General features: G+C 35.1%; 2 protein-coding genes across 5 annotated transcripts; one reads left to right on the forward strand and one right to left on the reverse strand.

Moving 5' to 3' along the window:
- Positions 1 to 792: 792 nt before the first annotated feature.
- Positions 793 to 5088, forward strand: LOC115963883. 4 transcript variants are annotated; one of them, XM_031083106.1, is made up of 10 exons: positions 793 to 1070; positions 1276 to 1378; positions 1458 to 1620; positions 2032 to 2089; positions 2182 to 2294; positions 2377 to 2466; positions 2858 to 3130; positions 3310 to 3536; positions 4185 to 4406; positions 4696 to 5088. In XM_031083106.1, the coding sequence occupies exons 1-10, from the start codon at positions 997 to 999 to the stop codon at positions 4804 to 4806; spliced, it is 1434 nt and encodes a 477-aa protein (XP_030938966.1). In that variant the 5' UTR covers positions 793 to 996; the 3' UTR covers positions 4807 to 5088. The 4 variants fall into 4 exon arrangements, with proteins under 4 accessions (XP_030938966.1, XP_030938967.1, XP_030938964.1 ...); XM_031083104.1 differs by having other exon boundaries at positions 795 to 1070; positions 1273 to 1378; positions 4696 to 5081; XM_031083105.1 differs by having other exon boundaries at positions 796 to 1070; positions 1273 to 1378; positions 4188 to 4406; positions 4696 to 5079.
- A 210-nt stretch (positions 5089 to 5298) lies between these two features.
- On the reverse strand, positions 5299 to 15780 carry LOC115963885 (FKBP12-interacting protein of 37 kDa-like). The gene is made up of 14 exons (XM_031083108.1): positions 15650 to 15780; positions 15506 to 15557; positions 15324 to 15385; positions 13117 to 13184; positions 12967 to 13003; positions 10961 to 11048; positions 10748 to 10812; positions 10564 to 10641; positions 9665 to 9712; positions 8041 to 8094; positions 7128 to 7289; positions 6685 to 6754; positions 5954 to 6009; positions 5299 to 5585 (listed from the first exon to the last, which is right to left on the reverse strand). The coding sequence occupies exons 1-14, from the start codon at positions 15674 to 15676 to the stop codon at positions 5415 to 5417; spliced, it is 1038 nt and encodes a 345-aa protein (XP_030938968.1). The 5' UTR covers positions 15677 to 15780; the 3' UTR covers positions 5299 to 5414.
- Positions 15781 to 16805: the final 1025 nt, after the last annotated feature.

Genomic DNA, 16805 nt, shown 5'->3' on the forward strand with positions numbered 1-16805 from the left:
GCCCACACTTTCTCCTCGGATGTGGTTGAACTCTATATGGGGCCCAAGGCCCATTATTTGATCCGGGGACTTTATCCCTACAGTAGCAATTTCAAATTATAATGAATACAAATTATTAACTTTTATCCAAAAATAAAAGAGTCTTTGAAAGCGTGCTTAGAGGCTATTATATTTTAAACTGAAAGTGACTCGATTCCTTATTAAAAGTCAATTGATTAGAGTATAAAATTCAACTTTAACCAATATCCTAAGATATTCATTACCTCAGACCGCCTTTTAAATAAGTTTGGGCCCAGAAAAATTGGGCCGGGAGCCCTTTTGGCGCCCACACTTTCTCCTCGGATGTGGTTGAACTCTATATGGGGTCCAAGGCCCATTATTTGATCCGGGGACTTTATCCCTACAGTAGCAATTTCAAATTATAATGAATACAAATTATTAACTTTTATCCAAAAATAAAAGAGTCTTTGAAAGCGTGCTTAGAGGCTATTATATTTTAAACTGAAAGTGACTCGATTCCTTATTAAAAGTCAATTGATTAGAGTATAAAATTCAACTTTAACCAATATCCTAAGATATTCATTACCTTCACGTTTTATCAAAAATTGCATTAGTGGGTGTCATATAAAACCATTTAGGTAACCACATTAAACTTTCAAATATGTTTTCATGGACAGACGACTCAGACCCCTTTTCTAGGCCACCGAGCCATGGAGATGCAGCCTAGATTTAGGCCTATTCAAAAAAGTAATTAAAGGGTTTTGGGCCCAACTCAAGCAATCTAAAGCTCAGTTTCAGCCCAAACTCAATTTTGGACTCTGTTTTGCAGCAAGCCTCAGCCCAGACCAAAAAACAATGTTCTCCATCACCACCACGCTCCCAAGGCGACCCAGACTCAAAGCTTCATTGCCTGTGGCTTTCTACTTCTAATATTAACACTGAATTTCAAATCTCTGCAACTCAATTATAGACTATAGAGAAACAAAGCAAGAACAAATGATGGGTACCTCTGAACCAGACGATTGCTCCTTTGTTTGGGACGAGAATTCTCAGCTCTATTTCCATGCCAGGTTTTTCTTTACTACTCAAAAACACAACCCCTTTTTTTTTTGTAGTTTCATTAATTTAGGATTCTCAAATTGTCAAAAAGATTTCATCTTTGGTTAAATCAAAGTATTTCAATTTTTATGTATCCTTAAAGTTTGTTGCTCGGTCATAAGTTGTTGTCCTTCTATTTATTTATAATGTTTTTGGGGTCTTAATTTGATGCAGTAGTGGATTTTACCATGACCCAGTTGCTGGATGGTACTATAGTGGTAGAGATGGGCTTTATTACAAGTTTGAGAATGGAAATTATGTGCTTATGGAGTCTGAAAAGGTAGTATTCTGGTTGTTTTTGATAGAGAGGATTGTGTTATGTAATGTTCTTGATGTTAGTTTTTGTTGTTTTTTCTCAGAGTGGTGAAGGTGAAATTGATCAGAACAAAGAAACTGGTTATGATAATCCCAGTCAGGATGAAACATTTAGATGTGGCAGCAATGAAAATTGCCATGCATTCCAGGGAGATGAATGTGAAGTTTACCAGTGTATAGAGACTACTCCTGATGAAAACAGGCTAGGTGAGCATGCATGCCAACTGTTGTAAAGAAGTTTGTATATTATGCTGTTTCCATTTCAAAGAATGATTATTATCATGGAAACCACAATGTGATTTATTATAGGCATTGTGGCCTGACAAGACCTTAATGATTGTACCTTAAGTTTGTGCTTTGGAGCTATTTTGAATATCAATTGGGTCAATTTATTGTAGAAGTCCATTGTAATAGCATATTGGCCAAAAAAAATGGCATTAATCTTGTAAAATCTATAGGTTCTCTTTAGTCCCATATGGTTTCCATCAGATGTTTTCAGATCACTTAATATTCTTCAGAACTGGGTTTGAATCTCCTTCTATGCAATTTCAAATAAGTGCTTAATGATTCTGGATTAAATGCATTGAATTTGATCAATTAACCAACTGTTACTAACAGGCGACACAGAGTGCTCCAACAGTAGTGAACCTGAAAATCCACCTCCTCCATCGGAATGGTATGCTACTTTAAACATCTCAATTCCTATTATTCATCATCAGCTCATCACATCATGATCGCTTTCCTGACTATATCTGTTTACCTTTTTAGGTTAGAAGATACACTTATTGAACTTTATTTGTCTGGTTATTCCAAGCCAGTAGTTACTGATTCTGATCATGTGATGATGCCCTTGGAAACAGATGATGCACTGCCCGCTGAAGGTTAGTCCCAAATCCTCTTGTTTTTTTATAGACTACCCTATCTGGGATAGGGCCTATATTGGCTTGATTCATGGGATTGCAGGGACCAGTGATGCTTATGAGCTGGAAGGAGAATGGTGTCCAGAGAACCATTGTGATGTAACTAATTCAAGTGGAAATGTCTTAGATGAAGGTATGGCCACTATGATGTTGCTAATAATCAAGTGCTTGATGTCCATTTTCATTATAATATTATTAATATCAGGTTTATTGTTATCTCTATTAAGTGGCTTGTTCATCCAAATATTAACACCATCCACATGTATACATGTAAACCTCACCTATGTTATCCTAGCAAGTATCAGCCATTTGTCTCTCCAAGAACCAATAACCTGACATTTGCTTGAATATCAACCATTTAAATCCATATAAGATTGTTTCTTAAGTTTCTCTGTTGATTGTCAAACCATCCTAAATGGATGTTTAGATAGTTGATCTATACAATTTTTGGGTCATTAACCTGTACAAGAAATTGGTGATCCAAAATTTTGACACATGGATTAACACAAGCATTTGTTGATTAGGTGCGTCATGGGATGAAGAAAACTGGCGAGCACAGTATGGTCAAGTCATTAAATCTGGGGAAGAGCCAATGCCAGAATTTGAAGTTGTGGATTTATGGGACTGGGAAAAGGTTACAGGGACCAGAAAGGATGGAAAAGGTGAGGTGGTGAGGCTGGTTGGAAGATTAGTGAGAAGGTCTGCCAAGTGTCATCCGTCCATGCCTTCGGGTGGTGGTCTCCTAAAAACTGCCCCAATATGTGAAGTACATCTTGATCTGGTACGAGTCACGTCAGGTTTGCATTTACCTCTTTTCATTTGACAACATATACAAACCTTCTACATTATATGCCAGGTCGTTCTTTATTGGCCTGTATTCATTTGTTTGCTGAAGCGGATGGCGAATGACAAAGATATTTCGCAGTTTGTTGAAAATAGTGTGATTTTGGACTTATATGAAATTTCCTTCTATCAGGTCAAGTTTATAAGTTGCGGACACCAAATGCAAGATACCTAGCTTCATTGTCAACTTATGATTCTTCCAACCCAACAAAAGATTGGGGATTCCCTGAATTATTAGTAGATAGTCACTCTCTCCCATTCTCTAAATCTAGTGGAAACCATGTATCAAAAACTGCAGATGGAGTATCCACCAGCAAAGATTTGTCTACATCACCAGATAATCTTTCCGCATTTGGACAGGTAACTTGTTTATTTTAAAAGCTTGGATTTGAAGTTGATGTGCTGAAACCATACCTAATCTTATTCTAGTCAACAAACAAAGGTATATCAATAGTATCAGAAGAGCATAGAAAATAGAAGCACATAACGTAATGGCAAGAGTGAGTCCTTTAATAGAATTAACAGATAAACATGAGTTCATATAAGTAATGGCATCACATGCATGTAAAAATTTGAAGTTTTTCCATGGACATGTGCAATGCTATTTGAGCATTCCCTTGATGAAGATGGTTTGCATATGCAATGCTAGTTTATGGCGTCAAGTAGTAACTCAGTTTATGGCGTCAAGTAATACCAAAAGAAGACAGTTTTGAGCATTGATAAGGGAATGGCATAGCTTAGAGCTATCAGTGATGTCTTAATGCTTTATCAGATGCTAGATATTATGTTTATTGTTTACACTAGTGTTAGATTTTGATCCGAAGGTACCAAACCCATACTAGCTAGTTAAAAGTTTTGGATTTTTGGGTGATTAGGCATATTCTATTTGTGAGAAATGTTCTATATGTTTTAAACAATATACATTTAGATATGATCTTCTGGATTATATGCATCCTTTTCACAATCCACCTTGTTTAACCCCTGATTTGTCTCCTACTGTATCTCCAGCAGAGAATCCATGTGTATAGGGACAGAGCTGCCGAGAGAAGAACCTTGCATGGGGGTTTTGGAGTGGGCCCTGGACAAAAGAATTCAAAGTTTGATGAAGATGAACAGTCATCATCATATGCTTCTGCCAATACAGAAGAAGCTGCAGCCGAGGCCTTGAACTTGTCGTTTGGAGCTGGTAGTTATGCCAGAAAACTTCTGAAAGGCATGGGCTGGAAGGAGGTATGTTCTAATCACAATATTAGCGTTTTTTTGTTGGAAATCTGCTTAGAAGAAAACTGTAACAACTGATGATATTCTTGATTCTAGGCAAATAGTGTCACTTGGCTAACACTAGCACACATTATTACTGGTTTTTGATTGATGATTGGGGTTGGGGTTTGGTCTTTGATGAAGGATAAGATGACTTGAATGGATGGAAATGGTCCTCCAATTTGACATCTAAGACAATCTACATGCTGATTTTGTTAACTCACTCCCTATGTGACATTTCATTTTGTAATATCTGCAGGGGGAGGGACTTGGCAGCACTACAAAGGGGATGGTGGAACCAATACAGGCAGTTGGAAACGTTGGTAATGCTGGATTGGGGTGGCCTCAGGGAATAGCAAAGCACCATTGAGATAACAGGACATATCTAGCATATACAAGTGTAGTCCCAATTGTTAAGCCTATTACAAGCGTTTAGCTCTTTTTTTTTAGCTCTCTCTCTCTCTCTAGTTTATAGAGGTCCTTTGCCAAATCTGCTTATTGTTCTCAAATCTTTTTTTAAATGATGAAATCCTACCATATTTTTCGGTGGTGTGGTAGTCTATTTTAGTCTTGGTAAACAATGCATTCTTTTGTGGCATACATGCATAAACATTGCTCTCCTTTTCTAATGGACAGGAAGAAATCTACTTAACAATGCACCAGTGCCTGATTCTAATACTACATTTTTTACTAGGCTTTTAAAAATGGGCAGTGAGCCTTATAACTGCCAAACAGGTCAGGCAGGTGTTAGACCCATCCGTGGTTCAACCGGTCCAACTCACTGGTAAAATTTTGTATTTGGGATGAGGGAACCTAAAATTCAAGATGATGTTACCTCATCCACTAACCTGGTGGTGGTGCAGATTGAAAATGAAAAGCATAAATGTCACCAAAAAGAATTACATTAATGTTTAATGTACAAATCACAAATGGAAGGGGAATAAATTAATTAAATCCTACAAAATTGCATTGAATAACTCAGTTGTTGGTTTCCCCATCAATCATCTCTTCATCTCTCTCTTTCTGGATAGGAGCTGGATCGGTTTTTTCCTCCTTTTCCTCCTCAATTACGCTCTTTTGTTGTGCCTCATTCTTCAACCTTTCAATCTCTTGATCTTTTTCTTCTAGCTTTTCTTGCAAGATAAGCGCCTGCAATAGATGCACAATATTTTTTATGATCACTCATATAACACAGTTACATTTAGATCACCTTTACCAATATTTCGTTTAGTTCAAAGCATCTAAAGCCAAATCACAGATTAACCTAAAGATTCCGGCTATAATTGATTATCCTATAAATGTCAAACAAAGACGATCATATAGCATCAATCATCAACAAGATATTTGACCCAGAAAATTGGTATAATACAATTATGCAATCATGATTCTGTGGGGAAACATGTCTATTTTCAGTTACCCCTGGAAATATGTTATATATAAGCATATATACACTAACATAACAATAAACTGCAAAATTTACTCCAGAGTAAATTAAGAAAGGAAAGAAAGATGAAAACCATTTCATTTGATCTTTCCACATCATTCGTAAGCCCCTCCATATGTTTGTGCAGTCCTGCACGCAATAGAACAAAGAGAATCAATATAGCATGAACTTTGAAAACCATGGTATAGCAACATTGGTTTCAACTTAATGTACAAAAAGAATCAATATAGCATGAACTTTGAAAACCATGGTATAGCAACATTGGCTTCAGCTTAATGCACAAAACGATTAAGTGTACCCTTAACAATCTCCCTTATTTTCTTTTGAACAAAAAAAGCAGAGGGAACTAAATGTTTGATGCCACAGAAACTGAAAGTGAAGATTAATTGTGACAACAATTTGAGTACTATCCGGATTGGAATTGTGGTGGGATCATAATTCTAGCAATTTGACAAAGAAAACAGAAAGAGGGATGCGCCTTATTCATTAGAAATGAATATTCTATAGGTCTTTTACAAACAGAATGTCTTCTCCTCAAAAAGGATTGATTACGTTAAGATATTTGCATGAAGACTTCAATAAATAAAAATTGTTTAGTTACTAATAAGTTATATTAATTTTGATAAGTAGAAAAGAACTCCTAAAATGTTAACTACACAATATCTGAAAGTTAAAAAGGTATTTTCCTATGTAACTGTAAATGATTGGAGTCTTTTAATTTACTTGAGACTTAGGCATCTATTATAATTGAAACCCAGCCAAGGAAATAAATATACATACAGTTGATATATACTAAGTACTAACCTTCAAATTGGCTTCTGAGTTCTGCATTTTGAGATTTCTGCAAAGCAAGTTGCATTGCTAACTCATGCATCTGACAACAGAATGTAGAAAAAAATCAAGTTAACCAAGAGTTTAGCATAAGGAAAATCAGTCACTTCTGGAAAATCAATCAAATTCTGGAACTATATCAAATTGGTTTACTTAAGTTTGTGCATAATCCTCCTTAACCATATAGAATCAGGAGCAAAAGAGTTTCTTATTGTATACCACCTATCCCCTAACCCCCACCCCCGGAAAACCGCCCTTAATGCAAGCTCATGCACGAAATCATGTCTCCGTTTCTCATAGAAGAAACATAAATATAATAAGAAACTTAGAAAAAAAATTTCTCAAGGCCAAAATGAAAATTGATACAAACTGAGAAGTATGATGACAGGAACTATAATGCAATGCAGTTGCAGCACCTTTCCTTCGGAAGCTAGATTTCCAATCTCCTCATTTTCCTCTTGCAGAGTCCTGCATTTAGCCATCAGCATCTTACCCATCTTGCTTTGTGGAGTGAAACTGAGTGCAGAAATAGTATCCTGTTTCTCCTTCAGCTCTTTCTCCTTCTCCTCAACCAAATTCTAGCATTATGGCATCACAAGAAAACATAAACAGACTTTCTAAAAGCAAAAGACAAATACTGAGCCACTTTGGGGTGCTCTAAAGTAACAGAAAGCAACAAAAGTATAACTTCAAATCAGAAATCTTATTAAAACAATTAACAGCAATCACAATCAGATATGGTAGAAAATGGCATGAACTGTAAACAAAGAAATTATTGCCATTTTCATTCTAAATGCTGATACTTTGTGTAATTTCAAGTTATGGTCTCCAAAGGACTAGAAGCAAACCTTGGGTTATTAATGGAACCCCTGCTTTTATTTCATTTATTGCCTCTGCTTTCTAAACTTTGCATCTGGAAACTTAGTGTACTTCAACATATAAAAAGCTCCAAATTGAAATTTTATATTTGACCTAGGAGCGGAGCATATAAATGCCCTCCATCAATCTGTGAGGTGACCATGAAGAAAATTTGGTCAAAGCCTTATTATTTGTTTGGATTTAAATATGATCCCTATTCCTTTTTACATAAATAAATTCACACAGCAAATCCAGCAGTCAATTGAATGTAAAAAGACGTGGGCATTAGTCACAATGCCCTACATCAATGGATCAACAAATGACCATATCTTAGACATGAGAATGGGTCACAATGACCGTCTTCCTTTTTGCAATAAAGTCATTGCTGTTCATAACCAAGAAGAAAAGAGAAGGAGCACGTCCATACTCAGGGGTAATAACTCCCATATCTAATGAAGGAGTTTTACAAACCTTTAAACGTGTAAACTCTTCATGAATTGCAGGATCTAGTAATAATCTCCTAGCCTGTCAAATCAACCACCATACCAATTCTGTTAGTTAATTTAAACAATTAACAAAAAAGAGAACACTTCTTTCCCAAAGAAACCAAATAATGAAACATTTATCTACGAAATTTCCAATGGATAGAGGATAAACATTTTTAGAATCAAGAGACCATGAAAGAGTAAAAGCAAGGATTTTATTGATGTTATCAGAAACAATACTGTCACAGCAGTAAGGTAACCAAATAGAGGAATCAGGATGACTAATATTTTTGGAAATAGTGGCAATTAGCCATTCAAGATCAAGAATGTGGATGACATTCGGAAATGTATTGTTACCACACCCAAAAAAAAAAAAAAAAAAAAACTTGTATATTTTCATAAGACTACATATGATAAGGACAAGGCAAACAAAAATTGCCTGTGTGCAAGCCTAAGAAAACACAACTTTCTAGGTATAACTAGCTCAGAATTTCCACACTGATGCCTAACCAATCCCATTAACTTTCAAAGATGCACTTAGAACAGGTTATATACTTCAGAGAAACATTGTCTGAGCCTCAATAAACAAAGGAATCCAGTTCCCAGTTTGCCCATCAAGTACCATCCCATAAACCTCAAATATGGCCACCAGTTTTCAAAGCTGAAAAGCATGGCAAGACTGCTTTCAATGCCAGTATGAGCATCACTATAATCTTCCCCCACTGGTGAAGAGGAATGGATAATTGTATCTTGTAAATGTCTCTCATGAAGAGTACTCAAAGATTAAAAGAAAACGGCAGCAATAGAGACATAAGAGCTGGCTGCAAACCCGTATCCATTCAAAAAAACAAACAATAGGGAGAGGTCAATTCATTGGTAAAAAAGCAGTAAAAATATGTCCCTTCAATCATTAAGCTTGGTTACGTCATCTATGGAACCTTACTAAGCTGGATGTCCCAAAAAAAATCCAAATTTCAAACTCTTAAACCCTAGCTCAAATGGCACTTCCTTCTTTCACAAGAATGCATGGGAGGAGGTCATGGGTTCAAATTCATTGGGTGCATGTGTCACTTACCAAATTTATAATAAAAATAATAATATAGAAAAGAAGAAGAAGATAAAACTGAACCATGTACAATCATTCCAAAGCCTCCTTTGGTTCTCGAGAAGAATTGGAAAAAAATGTAGGAAAATGCTTCAAAGACACTAAGAAGAGGAAGAGCAAAAGGCAGGAAAACAGAGTAATGTATCAGGTCTGCTGTAGAGGTTTGATAAATTAATCAACATGAAAAAAGGTTCAGTAATGAAGTAGATGTATCACAACATATAAATTACTTTGAGATAGAGAGCTTTTGGGGAGAGTGGGTACTTCACATTTATACAAGGAGAAGAATTCGAGCTGAGGGTATCAAATCAAGTAAATATATGGCTCACAGAAGAAGAAGATAAAATATTCAATTCCTACCCTATAAAAAAAATCAAAGATGAGATCCCAGAGAAATCATAAACTGAAAACACAAAATGATACTGAACTAACAATTACAGTGCCACCAATCCTTCGATTCCATTGTATACCACCAAGAAAGAAAACCACAAAATCATTATATTACCTGCATTGATGGTGGCTTGAGTTGCGCTTTTAATTCCCTTACTGCAGACTGGAAATATAAGAATAAATCTGGTCTTAGAAGATCAGAAAATAACATGCAAGAAATGAACATACTAAAAAAACCAAGATGTATTAAAATTTCATAGAAAAATAGGGTTCAGAATACTCATATAATAAAGGAAAATAAGGTGCAGTTGCAAAATTGTCTTTGTGCATTAATTGAAACTATGGAACCAGGCCATCTCCTTTTTGGATAACTCCAAGTTTATTTTGTGGTAATACCATAAAGCTGTTCTTAAAGATTATTACAGCGCTTAAAGAACTTTTTTTCTAGGTTGAGGGGGGTTCAAACAAATAGTTTATCACTCTGAAATTCTGAATCAGGTCAAAGGAATTTAAAGCAAAATTGTCAAGGGATGATAGAGGAGCAATTCTTATTTCATGGAATAGGCTAGTGAAAGCAATGAAAAGTTTGCAACTTCATCTAAAAACCTTAGGAGTTAGGACATTGCTAGACATAAAAATGGTAGATATTCCTATTAGTCTGCTTATGGAGAGACAGTGGAACATTTGTTATTGCACTGCCATATTGCCAAAGAGTTATGGGAAATGGTCTTTGCTCTTTTTGGGGTTCAGTGGGTGATGCCTAGGAGGGGTGTTGATTAACTAGCAAGTTGGCAAGGCCGTTTTGGGCGGCATCACCATAGGGATATTTGGAAGGTCATTCCTCATTGTTTGATGTGGTGTATTTGGAGGGACAGAAATGCAAGAAATTTAGATGGGTGTGAGAGGTCAACTTTCGATCGGAAGATACATTTTCTGAGGACTTTGTTCCGGTGGTTATATTTTGCGCACACTAAATACTTCAAGAAAAAGATATGGGAAAAGAAAAATGTATACCTTTAACTCTGATATTTCTTGCTCTCGTTTTGCAAATGTTACAATGAATGCTGCTTCCTTTTTCTTGGCTTTTTCTAGCTGATAACAAGATTAAACATGGGTGAAATCCTACACATGAAATGGTGAATTTTCATGAAACCAAAAAAATAATAATAGTAATAAAATCCAGCAATAAATCCCAAACCTGTTCTCTCAATGACTCCTCAGAGGATTTCAGCATCTGAAGATAATCGATCACTAATTTAGGTTCTACAAAGAAAATTCAAAATCAATCATTTAAGGAATGCATGCATCATATGATCACAAAAGACTTAAAGCTTAGAGCTGCACATACAGTTTACACAAAACTGCAAAGTAAATAAAAATAAAACAATGAACTCTTTGAGGAAAGGCTAACCAGGAGAAGTTCCAGTAGGTATGAAGGACTCATTCTGAAATGAAGAATGCCACATCTGAATCTCAGATTTTGCAGCTTCAAGTTCTTCCTGAAAATTGTAAAAATTATAATTTAATGACCTAGATAATATGTTGTAGGGAAGCTGGTGAAAGACATGAAATAATTGCATTTAATAGAGAGGCAGATTCCAGAGAGAGAGAAAAGTAGTGAAAGAATGGGAATTCACACCTCAATCTAAACTCAAAATCTGAAATTCTGAAACTTTATTATCAATCAATGAATTACAAAGCAAGTGCATGGATATTTATAGCCTAGGAAGTAGTTATAAGTGATGAAATCATCCCACAACCAACTCACATTTATCATATGCCAAGATACAATTATAACATATTAATTATTTATAAGTATAATGACACAACAACTTTCATAACATTTTTCACAACTGCTAAGTTGGCAGGTTGTGATTGGTGTAAAATAAAAGTGATGTCAGTGGTAATCCCAGTGAGTAATATTGCACTAATCACAATCAGCCACCTCAACAAGTTGTGTTTGTAGCATTGTTGTTTTATAATTAATAGAGCATGTGGCTTCTATTTCTAACAGCTTCCTAAAATCTAGCACCACTAACTAATTTTCCCTCAAATTTTCAAGTACTAAAACAAGCTTGACACGTGGATTTAGCTACAATAATCATATGGCACATGTAAAATTTGGCCAGCCTTAGCCTCCTTGTGCAACTTGGCCAAGCAAGGCCCCCATGCAACCCACACTGCATTAAGCCATGACACCTCTGTGCCACGTCATCATTCCAATAAATGCACTAGACTCCTCCATCATAGGCAGAATCATAAATTAAACATAATCATTATGCACTTCCATAGGTGGCATGGAACCATTCAAACTTAAATTTTAAAAGGATTAGCATTCATAAAATTTGTACAATAACATCCAACAAGTCATGCATGCAAGTGTTGCCCTGAGAAACCTATCTATCCCCCACTACTACTACTGTTAAAGTATATTGATCTTTTTTCTTTTTATTTTTCTTTTTCTCTTTTGGTAAGTCTGTTAAAGTTTATTGATCTGAATTCTCTTTGTTGAAGAAATTGATCTTTTGTAAGTTGACCATATTCAAGACTTCAATGTAGGACCCTCATTACATTTTAACATATCAAATGCAAGAAAACTGACACTTGAGGATATATATATATATATATATATCACTTAAAGGATGCGGTAGTCGCTGTTGTACAAAATGTAGTTAGCAACCAGGGTTGCTTTTTGCAAGTGATGCTAAAGGTGCATGTTAAGGTGATTACTGTTTCTTATTAAGAGGAGTTGAAGATATTAGAGATTCTACAACTCTAATGCAATATTCAAGACAAAGGAATTTTGAGCTTCTGTAGCATCCTAGGCATTCCATATTGAATTGGAACTGCCAAATCAGGCTCGCTATCCCTTTTATAAATAAATAAAAATAAAAAGGAATTTTCTTGAGTCTAATTAATTATGAGGTGATCCCTAGTATGAAAAGTATTTTTCCAAACAGCTAGAAAGCATAAACTATGAATTAGTATACTCAGTAATTTTAATCAATTCCAGAATCCCCAAATGCTAGAAAGCACCATAATTAGAATTTTAATTGCTATAGTGTGACCTGAAGTTCCAATTTTTCAGGAAACTGATATGATATTCATAAAATTTCAGAAAACCAAAGTTATAGGGGAAAATCTTCCTCTTTCCTTTTTTCAACAATCTAGAAACACTTGTCTAATAGCCTAAGGGCTCCTAGTTCCTTATGGAGTTTCTTACTCAAATAAAATTGAGAAGCAAGATAACTGTGCAGATTAAATTTTTACACAAAATTCCCTCACTGATGTGAATGGTAGTAGTCTTTTCCCTGAAATTTATATCATCATTGAGCACATAATTTACAGCACCCAAACTGAGAGGTATACAATATAGGAACAAAGATATAACATCAATTGATGGATATAAATACATACTTGACATGTTGCAAGATTATCCTTACAGGTCTGAAGACTGCAAAAGAAAATTCCAATGAAAAATAAATATTAGGCTTAAACATAATTTGATGCAATCTAACAACTGATAGCATGAAAAGACAATAAAAATCATTCTAGATCTTATGATACCTCTCACGAAGAGACAAAATCATCCCAGTTGCTACACCTGGAGCAGTTTCTTCTACTTTTGGCTTACCCTGCATTATGACCCAAAAAAATGGCGTGATCCTCAAAATATACAAAGACGCATGGAAAAAAACTTAAGCTTCATGCCTCTACAAAATTATTATATAGTAAAGTAAGGGAAAACAATAGAGACCTTTATCCTGTGTAGGCAAAGACTTGAAAATATATGAGGTGTCATTAAAATTTTTACAACGAAGTTTTGTGAAATAAAGATGAATATATGTTATGTATTCTGCAGAAGTCCTAGAATAAACAGAGCCTGAAGGATATGATGCCTCACACTGATTCATGATCAACAGAGGCAAAGATCCCTAGTCCCTACATCTCACATTCAGATGCTTAATCTCTCTCAATTTCAAGTAATTGGTGACTGATCTCCAAAAATCATAAGAATAGGAATATTAAAATGCTGTGGGTTCCACATTTTATCCTTCTTTTTAAAGTTCAACAAGAAGCCTTAGACAAGCAAGGAGGATGGAGTTGGAACTGATGTTGGACTGATGCAGCAGAATAAAAACTATATAATCTCTCAGTAGAAGTTCCAAATATTGAATAAGTAAATCCCAGGATTATGTTTACAACTCAGAAGATATTTTCTCAATCAGTCAAGTGCAAACAACACTTAAAAAGTCTATCCCAGGTCTAGTTGATGCAACACACCAAGCTCATTTGGATATCTAGTCAGACTTTAATCATTCACTAATCTTCTATATTAACATTTAAGAAAATGGATTGCATCAAAAGTAACATGCTTCCGTTCAACTTTGACACCCCAAAATAGTGCCTCTTCTTTGGATAAAATGCTCCATCATTTGGAAGCATTGAAGAGCAACAATTCAAAGATATCTATGAGTTCAATGGGAATAACAATCAGCTCAACAATCACAGGCCTCAGCAACATTTCAGCAGAATTTAAATCTAGACAATATCATCTCAACCCTGTTATCTCACTCCTCACTTAAATTCCCCACCATCTCCCATTGCTTCATTCACATTCGCTACCACATTTGTAATCCTCTCTCTCTCTCTCAACCACACACACACACACACTAACTATATGGTACCTCTGTGTCTCTTAAGGGTAAGGTACCCACAATTATCATAGCCACTATTTTCAGGTGGTTTAATCTTCATCATTCCTTCATGAATATAAATATCACAACAACCAAGCCTTAGTCCAAAAATTTTGGGGTCAGCTATAGATCCTCGATAATCCTATCAAAGTCAGTTACATGTATTCTTTTATGTCATTCTATTTTATATAAATTTGTTCTCTCTGCTACCCCCTTAATTGACATGTCCTTTTCACTATTTCTACTAACGTCATTTTAGATATTCTTCTACCATCATTACTTCCCTCGACTTGAATCAACTCACTCTTCCTCACTGGTGCATTAATCACTCTCCTCTATAAATAATCAAATCATCCCAAGCAACTTTCCCTCACCTCTTCATCAATAGGAGCTACCCCTATTTTTGAGCAAAATTCTATGTTTCAAATCCTATCCTTCCTTACCCGTCCAGGTGTAATCTAGTAGTTGGAGGCTATAAACCCAGACAAATGGGTTCGAACCCCGCCAGGAATTCCCCTGGGTTACTTGATACATGGTTCAAATGGGTGGGGTTGTGTATCCGTTGTTTTCCCCAAGGATGGCTCCAAATTGGCCTTGGTAAGGTTCCATATCATCAAAAAAAATCCTATCTTTCCCTTATATATATATATATATATATATATTTGTAAGTGTTGATCAACAAGTAGTTCAGCCAATATCCGATATATATATATATATATATATTTGTAAGTGTTGATCAACAAGTAGTTCAGCCAATATCCAATGGAACTAATCTGATGCAGTCTTTTATATAGTGTAAGTTGGGGCAGACACATTTTTTAATAAAAATCCTATTTTTCCTTATATTTTCACTTACCCATCTTAACATTCTCATCTCAACTACACTCAAAAGGCTAAACTCAACACACTCAAGATAAACAATTTTGATCACAGTGGGTACTTACTATAACCCAAATGTACCACAAAAGAACACTTTGCATATAAATTGCTGTCAATTTCATGCCTAATTTCAATGCAAAATTATAACAAGTCACACATGTGTCAATGTGGGTATGCTCACAGAAACACAATAAATACCTTTTTTGAGCCAAAAATATCATCTTCATCATCCTCAAGATCCCCAAAATTTCTCTTATTACCTAAACAAAATTATTAGCACACAAAAATTATTATCTTTATTTAAAAATAAATAAATAAACCCAACAGAGAAAACGAACTAAAAATAAATAAAAATAAATAAATAAATAAAAATAAAAAACCTGAACGCCTGGCATTGTGAGTTCCAGGAAAATCGCCTCCGAATTCATCGTCCTGAGTTTCACAAACAAGCTCAGAATCAGAGAAACTACAAAGACAACGAGAAAAAAATAGAATGAATTTGAGAAATTGGAGGAGTTGTTTACATCGTCGAGATGGGTGTGGGAAGCCATGGAATTCGAAAACCCTGGGATTTTGTTTTCCGCGGAGAATTGGAATTTGGAATTGTGAGCTGTGAAAATATCAAAACGGAGGAGGATTGTATTGTGTTTGTCGGTAGTGAGCTTTGAATCGGAAATAGTAAAATAACCTCTTCGACTCGTCGTTTTGTTAATCTTCAATTTTTGTTTGGGTCAGGCTCAGGGTTTGGCTATTATGGACCCAAAACCCAAAATATTCACCAAAGATTAGGTCCAATTCGTGTATTCTTTTTTTGGGCTTGACCAACCTCAAATCCAAATCACTATTGATTTGAGATGGATACAACTTTCTTTTTTTTCTTTTTTTTTAGGAGATGGATACAACTTAACTTATTACACATTGCTTACTTTTCTTTTCTTTTTTTTTTCTTTTTTTTTATTTATTTATCTTATAGAATCGACACATTGCCTACTTGATGTTTAAAAAGTAGCACTTAAAATACTTGCAAAAATCCAAATATTTATCTATCCAATTGTATTGTAGATCAACCCCTATTTCTTTGATGAAAAATAATTACACATCATTGTCATACTCGTTTACTCATCTATGGTTAGCTTTGTTGCGCACTCTCTTTCTTTCCTTTTTTCCTTTTTTTTATTTTTTATTTTTTATGGAAAAGGTAAAGTTAGACTTTGTTAATGACTAAAATCACTTTAGAATACACTATCCAAATCTAGTGGAAGATCTTCTATACTCACAGTTAATATCTGTAGACTGAGCTGCTCTTCTAGCGAAGGCATAAATAAGCTGATTAGCTTCCCTCTTAACATGCTTGAAAGTTGAAACTGGATCTATATCTGTAGAGTCTTGATAGAGTCTTCTATTTCATCAATGATATGGCCAAACATGGTGTTTGAAGGTTTGTGGTTATTAATTGTAGAAATAACACGCTGGCAATCACCTTTAAACTCAAGTTGTAAAATGCTAATTTTCATAGCAAAATTGACCGTTGTACTTGCAACAAGTACCTCGACCAATTCCACAAAAGGCAGAGGTTGAATATTCTGATTAAGAGCTGCCAAAACATTTAAAAATATGTATATATCATTCATAAGATTCATCGAAGCAAGGTCTTAAGACTCAATTATCATTCTAAGCACC

The sequence above is a fragment of the Quercus lobata genome, chromosome 10 (assembly GCF_001633185.2).
Source record: "Quercus lobata isolate SW786 chromosome 10, ValleyOak3.0 Primary Assembly, whole genome shotgun sequence".
NCBI classification, from domain to species: Eukaryota; Viridiplantae; Streptophyta; class Magnoliopsida; order Fagales; family Fagaceae; genus Quercus; species Quercus lobata.